This window comes from Lineus longissimus, chromosome 7 (genome assembly GCF_910592395.1).
Source record: "Lineus longissimus chromosome 7, tnLinLong1.2, whole genome shotgun sequence".
NCBI lineage: Eukaryota > Metazoa > Nemertea > Pilidiophora > Heteronemertea > Lineidae > Lineus > Lineus longissimus.
In genome coordinates this window covers 20,324,325-20,350,444 of record NC_088314.1, presented here as the reverse complement: position 1 = coordinate 20,350,444, position 26,120 = coordinate 20,324,325, and the positions used below count along the sequence as shown (strand labels likewise).

The following is a 26,120-nucleotide window of genomic DNA, read 5'->3' as shown; positions in this document are numbered from 1 at the left end:
GATGCGAAGCATTATTGAAAGAAATTGCATTTTAGTTGGGAGGTCGAATCATTCTTCCTGGCATATGCGGTAATCCACTTTGTCAGGGATAACATTTTTGGTGGGAGGCAGGTCGAAATAAACACAGATTTGAGGTGAGTTGCGATATTTATCACTGTTCAGATTTGACGGAGGTGAAGAAGTATTGTTAATAGACATGTAGGTCCAATTGTTTTCATTTCGAAACTGTTGTTTCAAAAGATATCAGTGTGTCAAGTTGGCTGTCAAAATTTCACACCATCCTAACTTCACGTTCTCTGTGACATTATTATATCACTCTCGACAGCACATCTCGTGACTACGGTTTGATTTGCAGCAATGGGAGTAGCGATACTGCAGTCCCACTACTGAGGAGCCATGACCCCCTGGCCAACCTAATCATTGCCACTCTCGCTATCCAACTGGATAGTTCTTGAAGAACTGGACAGGCTTCCTCCCTGTTACCCTCAATGGACCAGTCATCCAGGGCAAGCCCTGACATGTCTGATTATTATGTCTGGACTCCGAAAAAACCATAGTTCTACATTCACAGATTATCGAAGATTGGGATATATCGGAGTCATGCAGGACCAGTCATGTCAGTCATACAAATGTGTGTTGTTTCAGGCAGCCACCAAAGATCTTCCCTCGTGAAATATTTTCAGTTCTAGCTCAAGTATGAGTTACTTGTATAGTCCTGTTGATACAATAACCTTGTTTCTTGAGAATTTTCTGAAATATCTGACTCTGTGTGCTGCAAATTTCACTAGATTCTGACATTAGAGCTGCAAGTCATTGTTATTGAGAATTTATAGGGACAACTTGGCCATGCAGCCTTATGGAAAATGTTCTCCATGCAATGGAAATCACAGCACATAGAGCATGTTGTAAAAACCACAACTCGTGGCGATTTTTCGATTATCTCTAATTTCTACAATTCATTCATTTGCTCCAAGCACTGGTAGACTGGTCTCATACATGTCTCAGTCTTCTATTGGATTTTAAAACATGACCGACTGTTCCTATCCTGACCATGTCGGAACTTTTTTGCACTTGACCCAGCTGTGATACAAAATGTATGTTGACTGCGCTCATTCATACCCAGTGTGTACTTTGTAATCACGGCATCATGTGTAAACTCTTGCAGTGCTCAAGCAGGAAGTTTTCTGTGTCCTATGTGTTCCTTCTCTATCAAAATTCAGGAAGCTAAACAAGGCATAAGGACGTTTCTCAGTCATTTTGGACCGATGTTCTGCTTGTCCCGGTATGTAGTTCTACTAGTATGTTTCTACTAGGGTATGAGTGTTTCTACCAGTAATATACGGAGTCGTAGCTGTTTCTTCTTTTGTTCAGTTCCATCTATCAAAGCAGCTTGAACTACTTCAATACGTGTATCATGTATCATTACCACTACCAGTGTTAGCTTACTCGGGGGAAAAGTGCCCCCTCCCAAAAGTGTCACTGAAAATTTACGATTTCACAAATATTTCCACTCCTACCGATTTTCACCTTATCCTCAACCAACCAAGCCCCCAGGCTCACCCTGGTTGAAGGACCCAGTACATGCAGTGTCGGACACGAATGTCCCAAACACCAGGGACGCATGTAGAATATCACGCAGCAGGGTTAGTGACCCTGGCATCTGACACTTGTACAATCTGTTGATATGCCTCACACAAAACAGAGAATCGATCGGAATGACGTACAGACATTGGAGTCTGGTGTAATTGATACAAGTTTGCTGGGTGCATTTCTCTCTCATGTCATATTTGCCTCGTCGACATTGGCGAACTCTAAAGTACATGTAACACATCATGTCTTGTCTGGGTTTATGCTCGTCCCTTTGCCCATCAAATTCATGAAAACCTTTCCCCCAGCATGCCTTAGAGGTTGATAACGCTACATTAGTTCTGGACTTATCAAGGGCATGATCTGTAGGCTGAATGGGCCAGGTTGTTCAAGACGGCATGTAAGTTACCAACTTGGCGTTCCTTTTAAACTTTGCGCAAGTCCATGGGCTTTTTAACAGAAAAAGCTGATACCATGTTAAGGGGTTGGAATGGTTCGCAGCTTGATTGATGTCTTGCGTACTCCTACATACATAAGTGAGTTTCCGATCCTATCTATGTTGAGGACCAACACTTGAACACGCATGCATACCCCCCTTGAGTGAGTGAGCCCGAGACTAGGCGGGGTCAGGTGTCTGTTTCCATGTCTATAATCCCCCCTTGGCTGTACATGTATCACCTTTAATCAGTGTCCGTTCAAAACCTTATGTCTCCTTTGAGGACTTTGAACTTATCATTTGTTGGTGTTTCGATTGACACTCAGTGTTTCATACTGAGACAGTACCACACTTGCCCACATTGCTCTTATTGAGCAGTTTCTCTGAGTTAGTCTGAGCCTGAGGACCTTCGCGGGGTACATGTTATGTCATAAATGGTATTCTTAACAAACCTGTGATTTTCAACTTGGTATGTTTCCAGAACAATACAGTTAACACATTTAAAAAGTCTGTCTATGTTATCGCAATGCCTTTTTCTTCCCTGCCGTTTTACATTTCTAGCTACTATCACTCTCATCAGTAGGAAAATCAATGTTTTTGGACGACCTAATAATTTATAATCATATAATTCCTGACCTTTGTATCGATTTAAATTCTACGAATATCATATCATAAAATTTCACATCATTGACATTGTTTTCATTCTGCCCTATTCCACTTTCTGATGTTTAGTCTCTCATATTCTAGAATCATGTGACCGGGTTAATTAAATTTCATGTCAATTGAATTAAATCTACTTTGTCAAAAGTAAATGGCCAATAATTTTGTTTCTTTCATCTATGGAGGTAATCTGTATTGGCCAAAGTACTGGCCAAAGTAAATGTTTGTCATATGTGGAGAAAAGGAAATTAAAATGAAATTTTGTGCTTTTTTGGTGTAATGGGTAACAAAAAAATGTGGTCGTAGTTTTTGAGCAAGATTGTCCGTTTCATGCATAACCTGTTTGCCAATTGTTTGGATCATTTTGACTTTTAGTCCAATGTACAATTCCGGTTTTAGAAATATTGCATGCTTTTAAACGCATTTCCTCTCGAAGTCTAGAATATATTTGGAAAACTTTAATTTTTGGTACTGCTTGCATTTCATCTGCCACGAAAGATCAGGAGAAATCAGACGATTGAGAGTGCGTCATTGAAAACATTCTACACGTCCCAAAGCACCAAACTGTTAGAGGTCGCGACGTCAAGAAACTGGGTAACAATCTTTCGGAGCAAGACTTGTGATGAAATAGCGCAGTGATTGATTTGGCGAAAATGAGGTACATCGTGGGCGAAGGCAGGCTTTCTGTGATGTTTGAACTTTTGACATAGTCCTGAGGGTCAGACTGCGAGGGTTAAACGCCCACTGATGCCAAATAACAATACAGAAGACATTTATACTCGTCATGAGTCAGTTTGGTGGCGTATCCGTGTCTCTCATCGCGATTTCCCAGCATTCCACTCCTTGGACTCCATGGTTCTGTTTTGATTAACCGCTCTAAATGAATACAAGATAACCCAGCTATTGACTTGCAGTTCAACTTTTAAGAATCGTACTCAGACTGAACGCCGCAGTTTGAAAGTACTTGGATTATTGACTTTACTCTTCTAGTGCGGCTTTCATCGTTGACGGATTTCTTCCCGTCATTTTGTAAGTTTGTGCCATCATTTCATCTTATTTGTTCAGGCTGTGAATTTTAGGGGACGTTTTCTGTTGGTGTGTGTTTAAAACTGGATAAAATCGTATAGAGTTTCAGTGGACCTAATACTTGCAACAGGGAATAGCATTTACATTGTTTTTCAGGATTTCTTGGTGTCCTAGATTGTAATTGTGGGTACGTGTTTCATTTTCAGGATAGAGTGCATGCTGGGACATACGACCATCACTTTAATTGCCACCTGACGCCCAACATTCATGAAATCGTTTTGCTGCCTCAGCCCATCAGCTTTGCCATGATTCTCAATTTGTTTAAAAAGCCATCAAATTCGCTAAAGCTTAAGATTTTAGTGACCAAACACTGTGACGTTGAGTACTTTTCATTGAAAGATGAGTCAAATCTCTTCAACAAAGTCTGTCTTGTGTCTTTACAGATAGTCCTCCCCTGTAGAAACTAGACCTGCCCTCCTTTAGAACACCAGTAGGCATAGAAAGGTAAATGACAGAAACTGAGACTTCTTACGGTGCTCATTTTCTGAGTGATTTGAATACATTTGCTAAGCTGTGGAGAGTGACAAAATGCTACAGAATATTAGGCTTTACTTGACGTGTCACGTGGTGCTGTATTTGCTTTTGAATCGTGTGTGGTATAACCCCATCCTACCCACCACTAGAACCAACGCACCCCTACCTCGAGTGTTGACCTAATCTCGAAATTTAACGATTCGGCCATTTTGCCGGCTGCGCCGCGATCATTGGTGTATTAGCTATCTCGGCTGCGTACTTCATGTGTCCGGTATTTATGTCCGTTGCCTACAATAGGGCATAATATGTCTTTTCGGTACATTTGTAAGGATTTTAGCTTGACAGCAAGCTGTAGCATGAATGGAGGGGCGGAGATTTTCTGCTGAAACTATACTAGCCAAAAGGTCATGAAGGTATAGAAGGTGTGACACACACAGTTTTAGCCTTAAATGGGGGGGGGGGTCGTAAGGGTCATTTATACAAGACAAAAGGTCATGAAGATATAGAAGGTGTGAAACACGCAGTTTAAGCCTCAAGTGGGGGGGGGGGGGGGCGATTCTGTTATGTTTGACAGAAGACAACTGACGCTATATTTTACCACCCAGGTCCAGCCAGTATTTCTGGAATCATCTGTCTATGATATCATCACCACCACATTGAATGGTTAATTAACGGCCTAATAATGATGTAACGTCAGTTGAAGAGCTGCATGAGGTGTGATCCATGCGTAACAAGTGAATTGAAGATTTCCCAATTTGATCCATTAAATGATGTGAAATGAAGATAAACCACATCATTTGATGGATCCATTAAATGATGTGAAATGAAGATAAACCACATCATTTGATGGATCCATTAAATGATGTGAAATGAAGATAAACCACATCGTTTGATGGATCAAATTGGGAAATCTTTATAAAAATCACTCTGAGCATTCAGAGAAGATTTGATTTGTGTCCAAAACGTTGGTCAGGTAGAGAACTAAGCATTGGTCAAGCAGCACTGAGACTGATGCCGACTGATTGGTGGGCGAGAGCTTGATTCAGCCATTGAGGATAGCTACAACAGAGAGACATGGTTAACAATAGAAGTCAATGAGGTCACTTGGAACAATGCAGCGGATACGAAAGATAAAATATCAACGGTTCGTATTACAAGATGCAGAAATGTTGGGGCAGTGATATACTGTGTTGATTTTACTATCAATGGACATTCCACACTCTGGTACATTTATGCAGCAAGTCATCCTCATGTCTTGAATCTCGTTTTAAACGCTTTATTTTCCATCCTCTGCCAAGAGTGGGTGCGCCATTCTATCAAAGTTGTGTAAAAACTTGAGTGCTGCAGGTCAAGTTAGAGGACTGACAGCTAAATGTCAGTAGTGCCTGAATTGTAGGGGGTGAGGTTCAAGGAGGCTCGGGAGGCAAATGCCTTATCACTTTCCATATGAATACCATTGCTCCTGGAGCTGGCGATGGTCTCAGTATATAGTATTTGATGAGAGCTTGACAAGTGGTTGAGCTGGTTGCTTTTGGAAATGGTGATGGTGTCTGTATACCAGAGGATTTGATCAGCGCTTTGACAAGTGCTGGGACGAGATGCAGACAAGGGCCACTCTCATTGAGCGACTAAATGAGTACCTTAGCTGGCAGAGATGGCCAAAGGTGAATGCCAATTGCCTCCTGAGCCTCCTTGAACCTCACCCCCTACAAGTCAGGCACTACTAACATCTAGCTGTCAGTCCTCTAACTTGACCTGCAGGACTTAGTTGGATTTAGCACTGTATGTAGATGTCTTACTCGTATTGTTATAATCAATTTGCATGTCGCGGAGACAGACGTTGCTGGTTTTCTAGAAAGCGCTTGCGGAAGTGCCCAGAATTTCTGTGTGTAACTTTGGGAATCCTTGATCCGTCCATCAGAGACAAATTTCCTAACTCCCAGCGCGGCAGATAAACGTGATAAGAGGAAAACTTCCTTATCAGGAAACTATTTGTCGAGTAAACCTTTTTACCTCGACCCGGTGAGAGATGTCCTATGAAACGCACCTGTCTGATGAATAATAAGTTAGAACAAATACAAATTCGGTGATAATGTGGTCCCCGATAACAACTGCACATGTCAGAATCGTTTTTATCCAGATATTTTCCGATGTCTTGTTTCATTAAGGACTCCGCTCCGGTCACACAAAGTTCAGGTTAGTCTGTCTCAATTTTCTCCGAAAGCTCCTGGGATTGTTATATCATTTCTTGTCTGGTTTTTCATTGTAACCTGTTGACAGCATTTGCTCGAAGATGGTGATGTGTATTGCTGCCATTTTGAATACGGCACCTTGGTGAGACAGGTCTAGTGTCTCCCGACTTCACTGAGTTTCTGTAACATCTCAGTTGATAATCTCATCAGATAATATGCGGATGTATTCGTTAACTAGTTTCTGTGACCAACATATAAATGGACCAAATTTTGATGTGTTTTGTCGGTCGTCTTGTGTCCACTTTCTAAATGCAGTGTGTTTTTTAATTGTACTGATCAAATTCAAATATTTCTTACTGATTTGATACCCCATTTACCAAAAACATGTTATTTCTAGTTGGCTGATGAAACTTGATTTCATGGTATTGTTAGCCACTTAAGTAAATGGGGGAGGGTTTTTCGGTGAGACTTTTTTAATACCTTGGTAAGCGTGCCCGCCGCTTCCCGATAAACTGAAAATGTGAATTTTTTTGGTCATTTGGCAAGCCCTCTGCACTCAAAATCAACGAAAACCAAGAAAAAAAATTAATTTTTTTAAATTTTTTATTTTTCATATTATTCAGATCAACGAAGCCCGAGTGCAAAATTTGACAACTGCCGCACTGTGGAGTGAGACCAAACTAGAGTTTTGCGAGATCTACCCACAATGCCACTCAAAGATGGAAACAGAAACTTTATTTTTAAATAAAAAAAAAAAATTTCTGCCTCCTCTGAGCTGCCTCCACAGAGAAGTCTTCCGTGAAAGCAAAAAAAAAATTTTTATTTTTATTTTTATTCCACCCACCTCAGCTTATCCTTGGATGAAAGAGCACACTAACCAAGGTATAAAAAAAGTCTCGGCTTATAATCAATAAACAATGATTTTCCTGTGTGTGCGCTTCAGAATTCTTGTTACCCGAGAGTGCGAACAATTTCATAATTTTGCCAGCCACTTTCTTGCATACAATCGTAATCACACCATCAACCAAGATCCCTATTGGTGTCAATTATGCCAGTGTATTGTTGCATAACATTTCATTTAGAGTGATATGTTCTTTTGTTAGAGTCCTGACAGGAACTCTTTCAAAGACAACAGCACTCACGACTGAGCAAAATCCCCAGACTTACTGGGAGTGTGATGAGAAGTTGGAAAAGCCACATGTGGTAACTGGTCGAAAGCATAGACTATAAGCACCCCATACAAAATCGTCTCTCGTTACAAAAACATTCAATCCAGCCCACGCGTGGATTCGCTCAGTTCCATCATCAGCACGATTTTGCTTGGGTGATATTTTTATAAGTCGTAGAACCACCTGAATGAGGCGAAGTAATAATACAACAAAGCGTATCGATAAACAAACCATGGAAGTACGTGGGGTTAGTTAGTGCACTCATACCTAAATATATATTTTGATTATTGTCAAAATAGCGCCCTGCTGTTCCTCTATCAGTTTTTGCTAAAGATATGGTTGGTTTTGCGTGTAAGAATTTGGCTTTTGGTCTCTAGTTCGTTTTGCAGAATCTGTGGTTCCAGAGAAATAGGAGCTGAATGTGAACGTGTAAAAGTTTTGTTACGTCACAAGGTCACATAGCAAACATGAATTGAGGAAAAATGCCACAAGGATAAAGTTGATGCTCGTGAGTGAAAAAGCATTAAGCATTTTGTGGATTTGTTGCTTTCTCCTATTGTTTCCATAGTATGTTCCTTGGCACAACCACTGGGACATTCAATGATCCAGCTATTCAGGCTCTTCTCTCTACAAAGAAATGCTTGCAAAGTGGCTGTGTCTGTTGCTTTTACCAATTGTCTACCAAGGCTTTACCAATTGTCTACCAAGTCTTTGCCAATTGTCTACCAAGACTTTACCAATTGTCTACCAAGACTTTACCAATTGTCTACCAAGACTTTACCAATTGTCTACCAAGTCTTTACCAATTGTCTACCAAGGCTTTACCAATTGTCTACCAAGACTTTACCAATTGTCTACCAAGTCTTTACCAATTGTCTACCAAGACTTTACCAATTGTCTACCAAGGCTTTACCAATTGTCTACCAAGTCTTTACCAATTGTCTACCAAGGCTTTACCAATTGTCTACCAAGGCTTTACCAATTGTCTACCAAGGCTTTACCAATTGTCTACCAAGACTTTACCAACTGTCTACCAGGACTTTACCAATTGTCTACCAAGTCTTTACCAATTGTCTACCAAGACTTTACCAATTGTCTACCAAGACTTTACCAATTGTCTACCAGGACTTTACCAATTGTCGACCAAGACTTTACCAATTGTCTACTAAGGCTTTACCAATTGTCTACCAAGGCTTTACCAATTGTCTACCAAGGCTTTACCAATTGTCTACCAAGATTACATTCTCTCAACCAGTTTGTTGTTTGGCTACCAAATCCTTGATAATCACTGCACAGGTTTCTACAAGTTATGCCAGAAGGCTGATTTGAGAGCAGTGTGTGTATTTTTCCAACCTTTTTGAGTTGCTCCTTGCTTCAAGGTTGCCCAGCCATTCGGCAGCATATGTCATGTAACACACACCAGATCTGCTTAGGTAACTAACTCGAGTTCCAAGTATGCAATGTGCACACAGTAACAGGCTGTGACTTGCCAGACCGTCGCCCAAACGCCCGTCCTTCCTTCTGAAGTGTCATCGAAAATGACGGCCACACTCCATGTCAGTGATAACTCTTGTGTACTTTTGGTCAAACGAGATAAGCCTACTCGTCTAGTGGGTTATGATGTCCCGATGAACATATCTAACACTGTTGACCACTGTGCGATAAGAAAACTAAAGGCTGTGTACTTTGTGTTGGAAAGATCATTTTGGAGTGATTTTGATCCAAGGTCTTGGAAACCTCAAAACCAAAATGAATGTTTCCAAGTTATCTTTGAAGTCGGTGTTTATGCAGAGCATCTGAAAACTGTATATTTTTTTCGGAATGATCTTACGACTGATTTCAGGAGAATATAAATAGCAGCAAGTTCTTCAACAGTGCGGTCATCCTGCCTGTCTGGTCTCTATGAGTCTGTAGTTTGCGCGGTTTTCGGCTTCGCATACTAATATCCCACCCAGACGCTCCTCGATAGAGTCCATCTGGAGGCAACAAACGCTTGCCGGCAACTATTCTGAGGTGTTGTTGAGGTAAAGTGGTATCTGTCCAACTGATGCTGACACAGGTGTTGAATTGGTTAAACCAATATGGAGAGACTATGATTTTGTGTACGGACTTATTTGGTCTGACCATCATGCAGCCGTTGTATTCATTTCTTGCCGAAGTGCATAAAATGTACATCACTCCTCCGGCACTTGAACACACACTCCAGCCAGCTCAGGAAATCTCCACGCAGCGGCCCGAATAATGCACCTCACGATCAGGAAATCAACAAATTGAAGGGGAATTGCCTCAGATTTAAAACCAATTAGCTCGCATCTTAACGACTCATTCATATGCGACTAATATGATAATTCCTCACACTTGATGTGAAGTGTATTAAAATGAGCTTCATTCGGTGATCATGAATGCGAGAGGAGTGAAATCCCCGATCGTGTGCAGAGACCATCTTCCTTCATTATGCGTCAAGAATGCTTAAAATGCTAAATATATTCATATCGAAGACTTAGGATGGCTGAGCCACTTTTAGCCATTATGTTAATGCTGGAGATTGCGTAAATGCTCATCGGAGAAGCGTGGACTTCCTCAGTGGAGTCTATATAGTATGCTATTGTTGTGCTTGATAGGAAGTGTTCAAAGTAGCTTGCGTGTTTGATTATAGCCTCGTCGTTTGAAGAAAGAAAGGGCAAGCGTAGATGAACCTGTTGTTCAAATTGCATGATTTGAAAGTAATAGACAGATATTTTCTTCAAATGTGTGCTGTGTATCTCATGAGAGGGTACTCCAACCATTCAAGTAGAAATTCCTCGGCTTCAAAACTTAATAATTTTGAAGTACCGCCCCGGGGCGAATCACTCTACCTTTCATATCCGATCTTTACCAGACTCCTAACACATTGATGGGAAATCTTGCTCTGTAATGGTGAAAGTACATATCGCTTATACATGTACATCCTCGAATATTGTAACCCGATATGTAACATTAATATAGCGCATACGTCTTCCTGTTATTTCTGTAACGATAATTGTACGGGCTGAAGATCCGGGTTACCGAGACCTGAAAAGATCGGGACCTAGATCGCAACGTTTTCGCTCCGCAGCCATTGTTTGACACAGAAAGAAGCGACATCGAAACTTTGGAATAATTTCATATTTCATTCTTGGTGAGTGTAACTTATCATTTCTACTAACTTAATTTAGAAAACTGGGTAACCTAGACTGGCGCATTACAAACGTTACCCTGATGAAGGGTGCTGTGAGTGAAATCTGCATACGGCAGCCATTGCTTGACTCAGTTTGCTCCGACACCAAACGCCTAGAATGACGTGTTTATATTTGGTGAGTGCCCATTTAATAATTTCAGTCACTTTATTTTGAGAACCGGGTAACCTTATAGACTTGTGATCACCAGGAACTGGATCTAAGTGAAATCTTCGCTTCTGACAATGTTTTGAGAGAGAAATCTTTGCCTCCAGCATTTTGAAATAGTTTGAACTGATAATAAGAACGACACAACGTTGATAGTTCCAATAACTTATCATTTTGGTCATTTAGACCGGAGACATTACAAATGTGACCTAGATTGAAGGACCATTTTTGAGAAAAACGTTTGCCAATAGCAGCCATTGCTTTGCCAGGACAACAAATTCCATTCTCTCCTTCTCATGATCATACAAAATTCTTTCTCGCTGTCAACGAAATCGGTCCTAAAAACCCCAAAAATGACGATTACCTATTCCCACTTTTGGAAAGGCTTATCATTATTATTCATTTACCGGTAATTAATCTAATTAACAACTGGTCGGACAAACTGACCCAAGCCTCAGGGTCACTCTAATTAGATAATTCTACGGCTCGGAAAAACTTCTTTCCTGGAATCTTTGGGAATCGAATCTGTAAAGGTTACCTTCGTATATCAGTGTTATTTTCCGTTACCCTCAGGGTTTTTTGACCCAATCATGTTTCGCTCTTGCGCACTTTGAAGATAATTCTATCAAGATTCCTCCTTGTTTTTTGGCCTGAGGAGCTTTTGAGTTTGTTGGTTATATCTGCCCTTTGGGGAGATTTTCTCAGTGGAAGAGTGTTTCCTATTGAAGCATATCAGTCATATCTTACTTCTTTAGACATAGTCTTCAAAAAATTGTTGAAATGAATTCCTTGGTGAGAGTGCTTTTTCATCCAAGGACAAGTTGAGGAGGGTGGAACAAAAATTTTAAAATAATTTTTTTTTGCTCTCATGGAAAATTTCTGTAGAGGCAGCTTAGAGGAGCAAAAAATAAAAATAAAATTTTATTTTATTTCAAAAAATTCAAAAAAAATTTTTCTCGGCTTTCGGCGATTTTGAATGCAGCGGGCTTGCTAAATGACCAAAAAAAAATTTTTTTTTTCCTTCACATTTTCAGTTAATCATCTATCAGCGGGCATGCTTACCAAAGTATAAAAAATGTCTCGCCTAATGGGTTAAGCAATGGACGGCTCATTTGGTGATGTATACACGTGTAGGATACACGATTGTTACCCTGAGAATCCGACTTGAAATTCATGCGATACCGCCCGCTTTGTTAGAAAACATGTGCGAGAAATCATCGCAATTATAAAAACAAATTAAGAATAGCCGCGCTCACCAGCGCTGAATTATGATTATTTTTTATTGTGCTTACGATCCTAAAGTCAATAGTAGAATGTTTGGCGTACTAAATTTAGTCGAGTGTAATAACATATTCGAACTGCTGCCGGTATTTAAGAGGCAAGGAGGGAATTACATGTATGGGAAGATTTTCGTACCGAGTAACTTGGTGTGTCTAGTGGCATGAATGATAAAGTTATGTGGACTTGTCAAACTTGTTTACTTGTTAGTGACTGTGTTTGTTTTTTGTTGAGGTTGACAAGTTTCAACTGAATTTTGTTTTTACTGTTGATGTTTACTTGCAAAATTGCCAGTGTTTGAAAGAATCTGGGGTCACTGAGTCGGCATGGGGTACCTCTCCCGTAATGTAATGTGTGGGCCATCGACTTGTTTGAACAACCGGAGTGCTCACTGAGATTAAAAGCTGTTTTAATATTCCCTTTCTGTTCAATCCCTTTACCATGATCTTAGGCAATAAGTACTAATCTGATTAATTGTAACATAATTGGTTAATTAGAGAAGTATAGATAACAAGAAAAGCATGTACACTGCCCAATACAATGACCCCTTCTTTGATGTTCAAAAATGTTTTTGGACTGACCATGTTTCTTCATTTTGAGCTTAAAAAAAAACAAGTGAAAAGAATATTTGGACTTAGAAATTTTTTCATCTGTCAGAGTTGGGTTAGGGTGAGGGTCATAAGCTCAAAATTCTGAAAAATTTACAAAGTCAAAACATTTTTGAATAGCCGAAAGGAAGTTATGAAATACTTGCTTATTCCTTGTCATATTTTAGTTGGTAATGATCTCAGTTATTCTTATCTTAACTCCTTCTTGTGTCCTCTTCTCTCTTCAGATGCTGTAGTTTGCCTGGAATGAGAAACTAAGACTTCAACAAACTTCAAGATTTATACCTCACTCTATTACAACCACACAACTGCTGTGGGTCAGGTGGGTGATTTCTTCATAATTAGGGAAAGCTTGTAGGCAGGGGGGTTTAGAGTCGCAGACTTTTGGAGTGATAGGTCGCAATTTCAAAACCTTTTTGGGTCTTGCCGCGTTGAAATTAGAAAGTTGAGGGAGGCACTTTATCAGTAACTCCTCCTGCATTTCCCACTTCCCTATGACAGTGACCTCCGCCCCAAAACACCTGCATGTGCTGGATAGGACTTCCACGCAATATGTTCACAAGGCTGACGTAAACCCTGGTAGTGTTTTGAGCCATCTGACCTAGACCATCTGCTCCTGTGCTACATGATGAAATTATATCTGTAGGCTGTGGCCATCATGCCAAATTTCGTGAAAAAAAAGGTATCAGGAGAGAGGACTGATTGAATCAGGAGTGAGGACTGATTGAGGGTTAGGTTCTGTAAAATGTAAGCTGCAGATAAAACCTATTTTTTGGAATTGACAGGATGTACCCCTCAATAGTGTATATTTTGGTGTTGGTTTGGCCAATTTGAGCCTTTTCAAACATGAACTGTGACAAAATATAAGCTTGGCGTCCACCCCATATCATTTGTGTCATTGAGGTTTTTCTAAATCAAGTGAATGAGCTTGTACGAGTAAACCTCTTCAGAAGTCGGAAATCTGAGCTCAACAGCCACATAAAATATCAATGAATGGTTTTAACACGAAGTCTACAGTCACAGATGGTTTTGATCCATGAAACATATGCGTCGTGACTGTCCTTGGCCGGATTATACACTTTATATCGAATGATTTTTCGTCATGTGCGATTCTCAATTCAAAGTGTCATGTTTGCGTTGGTTTGCATAACTTGATGCCTGCTGGTTCCAAGAGTTTGTAAATTTGCTGCAGTTTTCCATTAAGTTGTTCCAAGGCTGGCCACTCAAGGCGCCACTCCAAACATCATCAATGACTCGGCCATTTTGTGATCATAACATGTTGAAGTAATGAGGAGGTGATGTTTGCTACATTATTGGGATGATTGAGTGGCATCTCATTCAGAGTTCTCTCTTGAACGTTAGACTTCAGTATCTAGCTGTGGGTTGTGAGGTCTGCCACTTGGAGAGACTTCTTGAATAACATCAGGTGTGTTTTTTCCATGACACAGCGTATCTTGATCAGCTTCATGCTAATGGTTGTTATTGTATCACAAGAAATGGGGTTAATACAATACCCTCGCTCTTTTTTTGATGCAGACGTGATATTTGTACTGGGTTTACTTGGTGCATTGCTCATAAGACAACTTGCTACATCAGGACGTTGGAATGTGGATGACGTCATAGTTGACGTCGCACTATTGACGTGTAAATGACGCGTAAATGACGCGTAAATTGACATCCAAAATGGCGTCTTTTGATGGAGTGATGTCATCTGCGCAGCCTCTGTGAAGGATGTTGTCTATTTATGTCTTGAATAGAGGTCTGTTGTGCCAAAACTGGGTGGTGGCTTTTTGACAAAAGAGTCTTTAGAAATCGTGAGGATGAATTTCATCCATATAATAGAATTATACTGATGTATAGCATGGACTGATCTGCCTGTCAGGACTAATTACCGATGATGAGGAAATACGTGATTAGTAATTTACAGGATGTTAAGGTCTTTTATCGCCGTGGGTGATGTTTTTTTGTTATCCGACCTTTGTCTTCAAATGTTGTGGGTGCACGATTATTGTCCTCGGACATGAACGCATTGTTTAAATACTGACCCACGCTAAAATTGGCCTGATTGCTTCGAGAATCTTTCATGCTGCAATTGCCACGTAGTTGTGGAACACACCCATCGTCATCTGATTCAAGTTCAAGTTGCATCCCCATGGGACCTTAAAGGGGTGTGCTGTTCGTAATTGCTGGTGGTCAAGGAAAATAGAAATGCAGTTTTGCACAATATTGTCAAATTCAAACACAAACTCCAAATTGTTAACAAATGGCATTGGCCTTTAAATATGATGAGATGCTCAATCAGCTGTTAGCTACGCAGATTCCTCTGACAGAGCAATTTAGAGGAGAATTGGCCCAGATTCATCGCAATCTTTTATGGTGGTTTGACGAAAGTGCTGTCCCAGCACTCATTATAACACTCATCCCATAATATTGCATTTTCTCCGTCCCGTCAACGATCCTTACGTCGCAGGCTCGATCAGCAGACACACAGACAAGTACGCACTAAATCACAGCCTCCCATTTTGACGTCGGAAAAAATTCATTTTCGGATTCATCGCAGATAGTTGAGTGATTATCAGAGTACTTGTCGTCGTGGTTCACACTCGAGTCATTTTCGCTGATAAGTTTGGTATTTATACGCACCCACTGACCCCTCATCGAACGCCACCTCAAGTATGGTCCATAATTCATCAGTGCCGATACTCGCCGCGCTGTAGCGATTGTGTATACAGGCACTCGCTGCAGTGCGCGATGACGGTATGTGAGGTATGTATGCATCACTTTGGAACACGGATAGCAGACATTGAAAATATTGTCCCGCGGAGCTGAGATGATTTATACTGTGAGTTTCTTTCTGTATATTCGGTCCAACTTTGGCTTGATCTCGGTGATGGTACGCGATATACTTTGGTGCCGTCTGACAGCCATTTTTAGCTATTATTCTTGCGTACATGTGCATGTACTGTGGTATGTACTTATACACTGATGTACTGCAAGGAACATGCTAGTCATGCTCATGTTGCCCTCTTAAAGGTCAAGTGGATTCTTGTTGTCTATAGCCTGTCCGTCCTTTACAAATTCCCCGATGTTAAGTTTTCCTGTTGTTTTCAGTTTATATAACTGGTGTTTAGACTTCTCTGCAATTTCTGTTGGCTTTGACCGTGTATTGGGTGTAGCATTTGGAAGCTGCTGAAAATTCGGGCCTTTTCTCTGCGTCCAATTTTAGCCCCTGCCGCACTGCAGACAAGTGATTTTTATTGCACCGACATGCAAGATTCATCGCAGGTGTCTACAGCAAGGAAATGGTCATTGTTGTGACATACAATCTTATGACGGTCAGCCATGTTTTATGTAATCCTACCCAGAATGTCAGCCATGTTTTGGGGGTCTTAGCAGCTTTCATTAACTCTTTTATGATGTCACAGATGACACAGCCTAGAAGTGCCACTTCTGTCACTGAGAAGTCATTGAAAAGTTCCGAGGCCATCGCTTGTTGCATAGTGGACTGTATGTTCCATTGGAGTTGAGGTCGAACAGGAATGTCATGGCCAGAATCTATGGTTATAACGTGGCAAAGCAATTGACGAGTCGAATCTCATCTGAATTGAGCACGGGTGCTATGTAACTGCTCAACACTGTCGTTATCATCATCGCAGTTCTTCAAAGATTTAAATGAGCAAAATTGAAACATTTTGTGGATTATTCCACTCAAAGTATTGAACAAAAGTTCTAGTTGTTTGTTTAGATCTCCACGTGAGCTCCAGCAGAGCAACAAGGGCCTTGATATCCCGGATGTTGTGCTCAAGTTGGGGAAAATCGGGTGCAAATAACTTGAGTTTATTATAAACAGATTTATTGATGATGTTGTGCTTAAATTGGTTGTTGCTAGCTGTACTCAAGTACAACATGGCTGAGTTTGGTCTAATTTGGGGGGATTCTCAATAGCATTGTGCACTCACTTAACCCTGTTGGTACGACAGCTATTTCTTGGCCAGCGCCACCATGTGATGACAGACGATACCAATAACAAATGCCGGACATACACTGGTAGCGCATCGATGACGCGATTAACAGGATGTCATTTGTGATTTTGACTGTATTACCCTAATAAATGTTAACTTTCTTCATCCTAAACGCTTGCAAGAAGTTTTCTAAATCGAAGTAACATTTCCTTCTGTTTCTTCTCATTCCAGGTTGATGACTACATGGCGATGGCAATGTCTACCAAACCGAAGGGTCCGCTTTGTAAGGTCTGCGGCGATGAGTCGTCGGGCTTCCACTACGGCGTTGACTCCTGCGAGGGCTGTAAGGGGTTCTTCCGACGCTGCATCACGCAGGGCATGATGCACCGTTGCGCCAATAGTGAGAAGTGTGAGATTACGCCGTTCACCAGGAACAGTTGCCAGTACTGCCGGCTAAAGAAGTGTTTCCAAGTAGGCATGTCTCGGGAAGGTCAGTGGTTTGCGGATTTGTTATAAACCTCTTTATTTTCCTGCAAGTGGAACCTCCCTTAGCGGACACCTCTCTATCAAGGATATCCTCTCTATCAAGGATATCCTCTCTATCAAGGACACTAGTTTCGGTCCCAAATTGGTTATTTACATTCAATTTGACCTCATTAATCAGGACACCTCTCTATTAAGGACAGCACTTGTCAGTCCCAAGTGTGCCCTTAATAGAGGGGTTCTACTGTAGTTTGGTGTGTTACACATTAGTGGATCATGGTTTCTTATCCAAAACACCACTCTTCCAATGTTTCTCTTGATCCAGTTGTTCAAACGGTGTTAGCAGTAAAATAGGTGTTTAAAGGCTAATGCAGCCATCGTAAATGAAATTGACTGTAGGAGATAAGTTCTAGTTGATCAAACACTGGCTTCACTGCCAATTATGCAACTGGCATGCTTTAGCAACAATTCCATCTATTTTTAGCCTCAAGACTCGGAAGACGCCCCAAACGATTAAAGGTTGGTGAACAGAGTAATTTGAAAGCCGTGCCAAAGATTGCCCCATATCCTGCTCTCGATCCTCAGACTCTCAGCCAGCTCCGCATGGCCGAACTCCAGCGCTTACTCCGGGCAACCAACGGAAAACAGCCAAACTTTCCTTTGACTATGATGCCAAATTATCCACATGAGGCGTACCAGTGTAACACAGAGATGCCCCCTATGCAGGAATATACGAACCAAAATATTAGTAGCTTCAATAACAATACTGATTATATGTACAATAAATACGACAATTCTATGAAAGTTCAGTACGGGAATCAGATGCATCAGTACCCGCCTAGTACGATGGGAGTCGGGATGGGGGCACCACAGCAGTATTCACAGGAATTTAAGGAGGAGTATAGGTCATCTTGCATGGCACAGCAGCCGCTGCCAGACGTCACGACCACGACGATGTCTGACGTCATGCCGGCGCAGACGCCGGTAAATATCAATGAAACGTGCATGAGTATTGTGCAGGACATCCCACCGATGGAGCCAATTCAAGACGCGCCAAAAATGGAGCCAATTAGCCCGTCGACGAGTGTCATGTTACCAGAAAGCACAACGGATATACTCCCTAGTATGTTCTATTTTATGAAAATTCCACAGGATATTGAGCGCATGGTCGAACCAATTTCTGACGGGAAAGACCCGATTTCAACAATACGCCAACAGATACCTGATTTAAAGAATAACGACAGTCATCAGAATCCTGAAACGGCAAAGTTAGTGGAGCAGATGATAGAGGCAGTGATAGAAGCTCATGAGAAAACATGTGTATTCACTGAAGCGAAGATGGCGGAGGCGTTTCAGCGACTGGCAAATCGGCCAAAACATCTGGTTAGTATCATTCAACCTATCAGTAAATCAGGTCATAGCATTTGAGTGTAGATCTTGATACTATTACAAAAACATATGATCAGGAAGTAAAACATGTAACCTGGGCCTAGGATCCCTGACTACCATTGTACATAGCACATTCATCCCTACTGTTGTACATTGGAGGGGTTTCCGCACATCCTCTCCCCAGGTGATAAAATCGGCTTCGGCAAAGTATTTTAATGCCTCTCCTTTTGGTGATATAGATGATGACCTTGTACCAAGCCGACCCAAACTGTACCGTAAGTTTATAATCTTGTACATCTGCCCTTGCTTGCTTTGCTGCTTATATTAATTTGCTTGCTTTCTCAATCTTGCATAACCAATTCTCTATGGAGTTTTTAGCGCTGATTTCAAATGCTTTGACGAACCGTGTTATTAGCAAAAATAGCCGGTATAAGACCCATTCGGCTGGTACGTCTTTCTCCGCTGTTACCGCCAGGGAAAACTAGCTCAGCTGAAGTGGGTATCAGGTAATTCAAGGTTCTATAAACTGTTATATTTTCCAACGCAAAATTTTGGTGAGTTGGCTCATTTTCACTTGTGGATACACTAAATCTCATGTTGGCTGCCAAAATTTATTGGTTGCATCAGAGAAAAAATTTTCATCCCCTTTAGTTTTTCTTTGATAACACATTTGCACAAATGTGACCCACCACGACAAAATGAGTCGCATGTCGCACAGAAGATGAGCCTAAAATGACACCAGGACATAATAGAAGAAATTGATATGCTCCGATTTTACAAAAGGCAGACAATGGTGAAATGAACAACCAGTCTGTCTCAACCTGTCAAGCTCAGAGCGACATGCGACCTGTTTTGTCATGGCGGGTCACAAATAAAACGCGAGTGAAAATTTCATTGTTTACCATGACCACTGGTGGCGTTGGTGGGGAATGGAGGTATCATGACCCCAGGGTGACACATGCGGGTAATCTAAATGACCTCGTTACCAGTGGGGTTGAGCATAGTTTTCCTGCAGCGGTGACCAGAAGCCTTCAACTAGCATAATGACATATCAAAAGGCTTTGCAGTTATGTCCCGTCATGGGATTTGCAAGGTAGGAATCATGATCCTGATCCTGATTATAGATTACCACAGTGAAAGATTAAGATTTGCATGTGTATTCATCTTGCTTTGCCTCCCTGCTGATTCATCTGCCCTGCAGATTTTGTGCGCTTCCATGTTTTGAATATTATTTCTCTCAGGTGCACAATAACTGCATGCTGTAGCTTTCTGATTTTCTATCCCTGACTGATGCAATGTATGTCCGTTATCCCCCTGACCCTAAAGTTTTGTCTTTGGTCCTTTTGTAAACTGCAGGGTTTCGGTGGCTCATTGAAATTTCTACACAGGCCATGAGTCCACATGGATGTCAAAACCACAGTATCTACATGGGTCCAAGCAGATCAGCAATGTTGGTCGCCACAGAGATTTGAACTGGGTGGCTTCTTATGACATGAGTTTGCCACTGTCTGACATCATGGAACAGGCCACTCGCATGGCACCCAGCACTGTCTAGACATGACGTCTTTCCTGCCATTACGCCCCTGACATTGTATTGTAGTAAGTATGATTGTCTTTCCAGGATGTTGAACCAGCTCCCTATGAATGTTGGCAACGGTTTCTCGATAACATGGTCCCCATCATAACGCGAGTCGTGAAATTCTGCAAGTATTTACCGGGGTTTGTTGAGTTACATCAGGAGGACCAGATCCGTCTAATCAAGCAGGGGTCGTTTGAGGTGATGATCACTCGCTTCTGTATGCTGGTTGATGACGTCAACGAGACGATGTTTGACCCAAACTTAGAGGACAACATCCCAAGGTTTGTATCATTGTGTCATGTTTTTTACGTGCTGCTATGGTTGGGTGCCTGTTAGGAGTATTGGCGAGTGTAGAAGTCAAAAGGATCCAGATTATCTCTAGTCTGCAGCACCCTCTTAATCTTTATCATTTATTTTATCGGTAAATGGCATTTTGTTTATTTCAGGCAACTTATTAAGAAGATGCCCATCGGTAGTTTCTTCGATGAGTTTTTCAACATCGCTGCCAAAGTGAACCCTTTGAAATTAACTCGGGAAGAAATGGGCCTCTTTACTGGGATTATGATCATGTCACCTGGTGAGTATGAGAAGGAACTACAGTGGAACCTCTCTTAGCAGACACCTCTCTATCAGGGACACTAGATTTGGTCCCAAATCGGTAGTTTCCAATCAATTTGACCTCTCTAATCAGGACACCTCTCTATCATGGACAGCACTTGTGTAAGGAGCGGTTCATGTCATTGCTTTTTCTTCAACTTTGGTCTGCACCTGGAGGAGTTATTCTCCTGGGAGTAATCCCCCTCCGTGGCCGAATGAGCCTCTCTTTGTGTCATCTCTCCATTTTACATTACTTTCCCTTTTTGCAGATCGCGTCGGTTTACATAACTACAAGGCAATCAGCAAATTACAGTTTCTCTACCTCCAAGCATTTCATACCTACATCACTAGGAAATACTCTGGTAGGCAGTCATAGTTCCTCCACCTCTAAGCATTTCATACCTACATCTCTAAGTAAAACTCAGCCTCAGGTTGACAGTCTCAGTTCTCCCACCTGCTGGCATTCATACCGACATTATCAGAAAAGACTCTGGCCTACACACCGATATACAAAATTTTGAATTTGATGCTGAAGGCCGTTGGCCATGGGCAGAGATGTGTAAATCAACCCACCCTACAAGTCAAATGCTCCTTTAGTCAGGGATGCGGGTATGTTTTTAGTAACGGTTTTTGACAGACCTCCTTAACAATTTCAGAGGATTCCATGTTCTACAAAGCGATCGAGATCATCCCACTGCTGCGGAAGATCAACACGACTCATGCACAGGTGCTTAATAACATTAAGATGAAGCTCCCAGATGCCGCATCTCATTTCCCTGAGCTCCATCAGGAGGTCTTTGACGGGGAGGTGTAGGGACACATCATTGATTGTGCCCCCCCCCCCCCAGGTGGTGCTGGCATCCTAGAACCTTGTATAGTTGAGACATGACAAAAACTGGCATGAAATTCTTTCTTCAAAACTTTGTTGGATTTGTAATGGAGGCGGCAGTAGAAACGATGCAATTGACATGACTGGGAATTGTGGGATGACGCCTATCTGCATGTAATGTTAAGAGGTTTCAAATCTTAGAATTGATTTGTGACGGGTTGTAAAATGTAACATGTAATTTGCGAGTCAGTCTTAACAGTGAATAGATTTTTCTGATGTTCCAACATTTTCTTTGTTGTCCACAAAACTTCTGTGAACGGCTAGGTGAGAAAAATTCAAATTATAAAGTTAGGATTTTTAAGTAAATAGCTTCACACCGATGAATTTCAACGAAAGTATAGTTAAACTGCTTACTACATATCAGTATTATGATGGTTATTTACTGCTGAATGCGAAGACAATCATGTCCTTCAAACTGAAAGAAGTTTGATTTTTTTGCCCCTCTCCAAAACGTACCGTCAAAATGAATCCTGCAGAAACCCTGGCATCGATTCCCAAAATACCGCCAACTGACTCACGGCCGGTAAGGTAACGCAGTGCTGCTGGCCATTCTGAATACAGTGACAATCCAGGTCTGTTTAGCATTTTGAGCTTAATTGATGAAGTTCTTAGTATGTCAGGGTAATTTCTTGGTTGTGATTTATTTCATGAAGATTGTCAATTCATTATACATGTTATTTTTGTATTTTTCTGCGATGCCTGGCAGGCGATGGCTTTATATACTTGCCTGTTGGAATTATAGGTTCAGTTGATGAAGTATTACCCTCTTTAATGATGGGAACATTTTTTAAATGAATTAAGAATGAGACGAGTGACAAACAGGGTAATAATCCTTATTATGTAGTTTAGGTGTTGACAATAATACCAGTATACTGTGAACCAGGAAATTTTTGTGAGCTTTTTATTTTCGTGACGTTTGAAATGCACTGTCAATGCATAAAGTAGTACATTTTGGCTACATACGGGATATTTAGTCTATCATATGAAAATGAGAAAAATCCAACAACTTCAAGCATCGCGAGAATTTCCTGGTTTACATGATGTGTTTCTGGCATGAATTTTTGAGAACATGCAGTTTTATGATTTTAAATCAGATGAGACATTTGCTTGGATGGATTCAAATTCAATTCAAAGCTGCCAGTGCATAGGGGTTAATATCAGCGGGATGATGCCACAGACGTCTATATAGTACTGTATTAATAGAAAGATACATGTTTAGTTTTGTTTACCTCTGTTGTATTGTGTCCTTTAAATCATTGACAATACGATACCAAAAATCACTTTGTTTGTTTTTCAAAAACCTCTGTGGCATGACCTCTGTTTGAGTTGGAATGTAGTTGGTATAGATATTTGCACCACGGTTTGACCGCCAACAGTAAAAATATCTAGTGAAATACATGTATTGTTAAAAACATTCAAAAAAATATTGTTAAAAATTTGTATTTTGGAAAGACTTTTTTGTTGTATTGTATAAATCCCCATGTGCCATACATTTGTCGTGTTTATTGTGGTATTGTTAAACATTTACGATGGATGCAATGTATGCTTAGCTTAGTGACAACTGAAATGTACATGTACTTGTATACATTAGCAATGCTACATGTCGGCCTACTATACAACACTACATGTACCACAATAACTGGGATCTCATGATAATGTCTTGAAGTCCTGCAGTTGTATAATGGTACAGCCCATTTCAAAGCCTCAAGCATAATTGGGTGATCTCATTATTGTATCATAGGGGTGTTGCGTCTGAGACAATCAAATTACATTGCAGTATTACCATATATGGTCACAATGATGTGTAGGAAGAAATATGATAGTATTTCGTCATTTTGTACAGAAAAGTGGGGATATTTTGCCGGATTTGTTATCTTTGTGAACAAGATGTTATCGAAACAAGTCTCGTCTATTGAGATTTTTATGAGTTATTTCTGCTGTATCATTTCTGCATTTGGGAAACATGATGACCACACTGTTAAGCATCTTGACCCTGTACTCGGTTGATGAGGTTATGGTGGGAGGACCTCTGATGGTGCAGAATGACTATTGGGTGGATCTCAGATTCCAACCCAAGGCCTCATGCCTAGAGTTAAGGCTGCAGCTCCACCCTCCCGCGCTCAGTGTTATTCAGAGACCCGCCTGTGTGCTTTTGATTTCTTACCTCTCTCTGACGATGGTGTTTTTGTCGACTTTAGAGTGGGGATAACCAACTGGAAGAGGGAGTTTTAGTCGACGTAGAACTTCAAGGTTTGGCCGTGAAAATGTTAAGACATTTGTTGATAAATGTTGTTGTCTGTATAAAATGTATAAAAGCTATATGTTTATGAATATTCAATTATAAAAAGTGCTTTGCATGTGTACAGAAAAAAAATGTATCCTATCCGTGAGATTTTAAAATACTTTTATTACTGTATATTAAGACATATATCATTGGTGCCATTTGTCTGATCTGACACAGGAAACTCTTGTTTCATAGTTGTAGGCCTCGTTTTGATCATGTTGCAGTTAGTCGATTTTCACAATTTTTGTTCAAATTTTTGTTCAGTTTTTCTAATTAGGGTAATTTTTTCTTGTTTCTTCCAATCAAAAAATATTTTTTTACAATTTTCATTTTTTCGCATTTTTATCTGTAAAAGTTGCGCAGTAAACAGTATCTGATTGTTTCTGCTGGCACATGACGAAAAATGTATCCCAATCTCTGTCATTTTTGCTGGAGTGTTGCTCCGGAAATTTCCAAATAAACTGTTGGGATCTGATGAGCAAGTACTCACTTCTTCATGAAGATCCCAGGACATACCGCTCAGTATTATAGCTGTATTCAGCATTGTTTATTTTTCATAAACTGCTGAATTCCTGTTTTATTATTGTATCAACAACATAACAGTATTGAATGAAGATTTGGCGTCGCCAAATTTATGTTTTCTTACAAGGTTGATCGGTTGTGTGGAAATTCAAGAAGAACTCGGGAGATGTGGCACAAACTGCTGTTGAGCACTAGTCCAAGTATATACTAGCATGAGACAGGATACCTAACCAAGGAACCCTGGAACTAACGATATAATTTATTTAATATCAACTCTTGCTGTAATTTTTGACACGTTCTGTTGTCTAAGCCCTTGATGTGTGACGGGCAACTTTTGGGTTTATTTAAACATACCTTAACAGTATTTGGTATATTTAGACCTGCTGCTGATGAGGCTCGTAAAAAATCGGCTGAATTCTGAAAACTGCCAACATGCAAAAAACTTTGAAAATAAGAAAGGAATGCGATATGAAAGATTTCTCAAGGCTTTTTGCTTCAAGACAAGTATTTTGGAAAATGTGTCTACCTAGAAGTGTTTTTGTATGTAAACTTATTGTTATTATTTACTACTTGTTCTGCTGAATGCAATATTATCTGACTGAAAACGTGCTATATCTATAATGTATTCAAGCCGATGATCGCCAGTCCTTATTATGTGTAGTATGCACTGCCAGCTCTGAAATGAGCCTTTAGTCTAATGTTGATAGGGACACGGTGTTATATTAAAATGGATAATACACAGAGGATTCGAGCCTTATTAGTAAATTGGGAGAAATCAGGAGTTCATATGCGAAAGCCACTTCACAGGCCTCTTTGTGTAGACTTTTCTGCTGTGCCTTGCACCAATTTTGTGTATTGGCCTAATGACTCTGTCTCCCGCCAGAGGTAGAGTCCACGCAAGCTACTCCTGTTTCTCACTTAGTGGGGTCTCAGCTTGCCCTGTCATAGACATGAGATACAAGGAACCTCGGTTTTAAGTCTCATTCAAAGGACTGTGAAGAGCCAAGAATTGTAGTTCTTGAAAGCCACGCCAGTTCATCCAGAAATACAATCCTGGGTTCTCCACGGTATCCTGGGCCCTTCTGTGGTAGCCAGTAGTGTTGACCACTAGGCTCTGAGGCTTTGTGAGGATTTGCAATGAAACACTCTGGTAGTCTGATCTGGGGTACTCTGTGACAGTGAGAGATCTTCTCACAAAAAATTTTCAGAAGGGCGTCCACAGCTTTTGCATCAGAACTCATCAAATAGACTTGGTCTAGTTTCCTGACCAGGAAATTGTAAGAATTGTAACTTGATCTGTCTCCCTTTTGATGGTGGTACCTATATTGTTCCCTGGTTGAGTGGAATTTTGAAATAAATATGAAAAATTGTATGTTGGCGTTAAGGAATTTTATCATTTTGTTTCATTACTTCATTTCCCCCCTCTTTTTAACCCCCCAACTCTCGAAAACCTTGGTTGGAGTGTTGGTACTTTCCATTGAATTTGACCTCTGTAATCCGGACACCTCTAACATAAAGACAGCATAGTCAGTCCCAAGGGTGTCCTTAATAGAAGAGATTCTT

The 26,120-nt window shown here is 40.8% G+C and overlaps 1 protein-coding gene across 3 annotated transcripts; it reads left to right on the top strand.

Annotated features, from left to right (window-relative positions):
- Positions 1-67: 67 nt before the first annotated feature.
- LOC135491115 (nuclear receptor subfamily 1 group D member 2-like) lies at positions 68-25,941 on the top strand. 3 transcript variants are annotated; one of them, XM_064776775.1, is made up of 10 exons: positions 68-134; positions 4,153-4,213; positions 13,080-13,174; positions 17,046-17,304; positions 17,782-18,680; positions 18,926-18,961; positions 20,308-20,546; positions 20,712-20,842; positions 21,132-21,224; positions 21,519-25,941. In XM_064776775.1, the coding sequence occupies exons 4-10, from the start codon at positions 17,058-17,060 to the stop codon at positions 21,674-21,676; spliced, it is 1,803 nt and encodes a 600-aa protein (XP_064632845.1). In that variant the 5' UTR covers positions 68-134; positions 4,153-4,213; positions 13,080-13,174; positions 17,046-17,057; the 3' UTR covers positions 21,677-25,941. The 3 variants fall into 3 exon arrangements, with proteins under 3 accessions (XP_064632845.1, XP_064632848.1, XP_064632846.1); XM_064776776.1 differs by lacking the exon at positions 68-134 and adding an exon at positions 1,213-1,282; XM_064776778.1 differs by lacking the exon at positions 18,926-18,961.
- The last annotated feature ends 179 nt before the right edge of the window (positions 25,942-26,120 follow it).

Bases quoted from the DNA above. Each gene is read 5' to 3' on its own strand.
- LOC135491115 (XM_064776775.1), top strand. From the start codon at position 17,058: ATGGCGATGGCAATGTCTACCAAACCGAAGGGTCCGCTTTGTAAGGTC. The intron at 18,681-18,925 runs GTTAGTATCATT...TTGGTGATATAG, and splicing joins CAAATCGGCCAAAACATCTG to ATGATGACCTTGTACCAAGC. The intron at 20,843-21,131 runs GTGAGTATGAGA...CCCTTTTTGCAG, and splicing joins GATTATGATCATGTCACCTG to ATCGCGTCGGTTTACATAAC.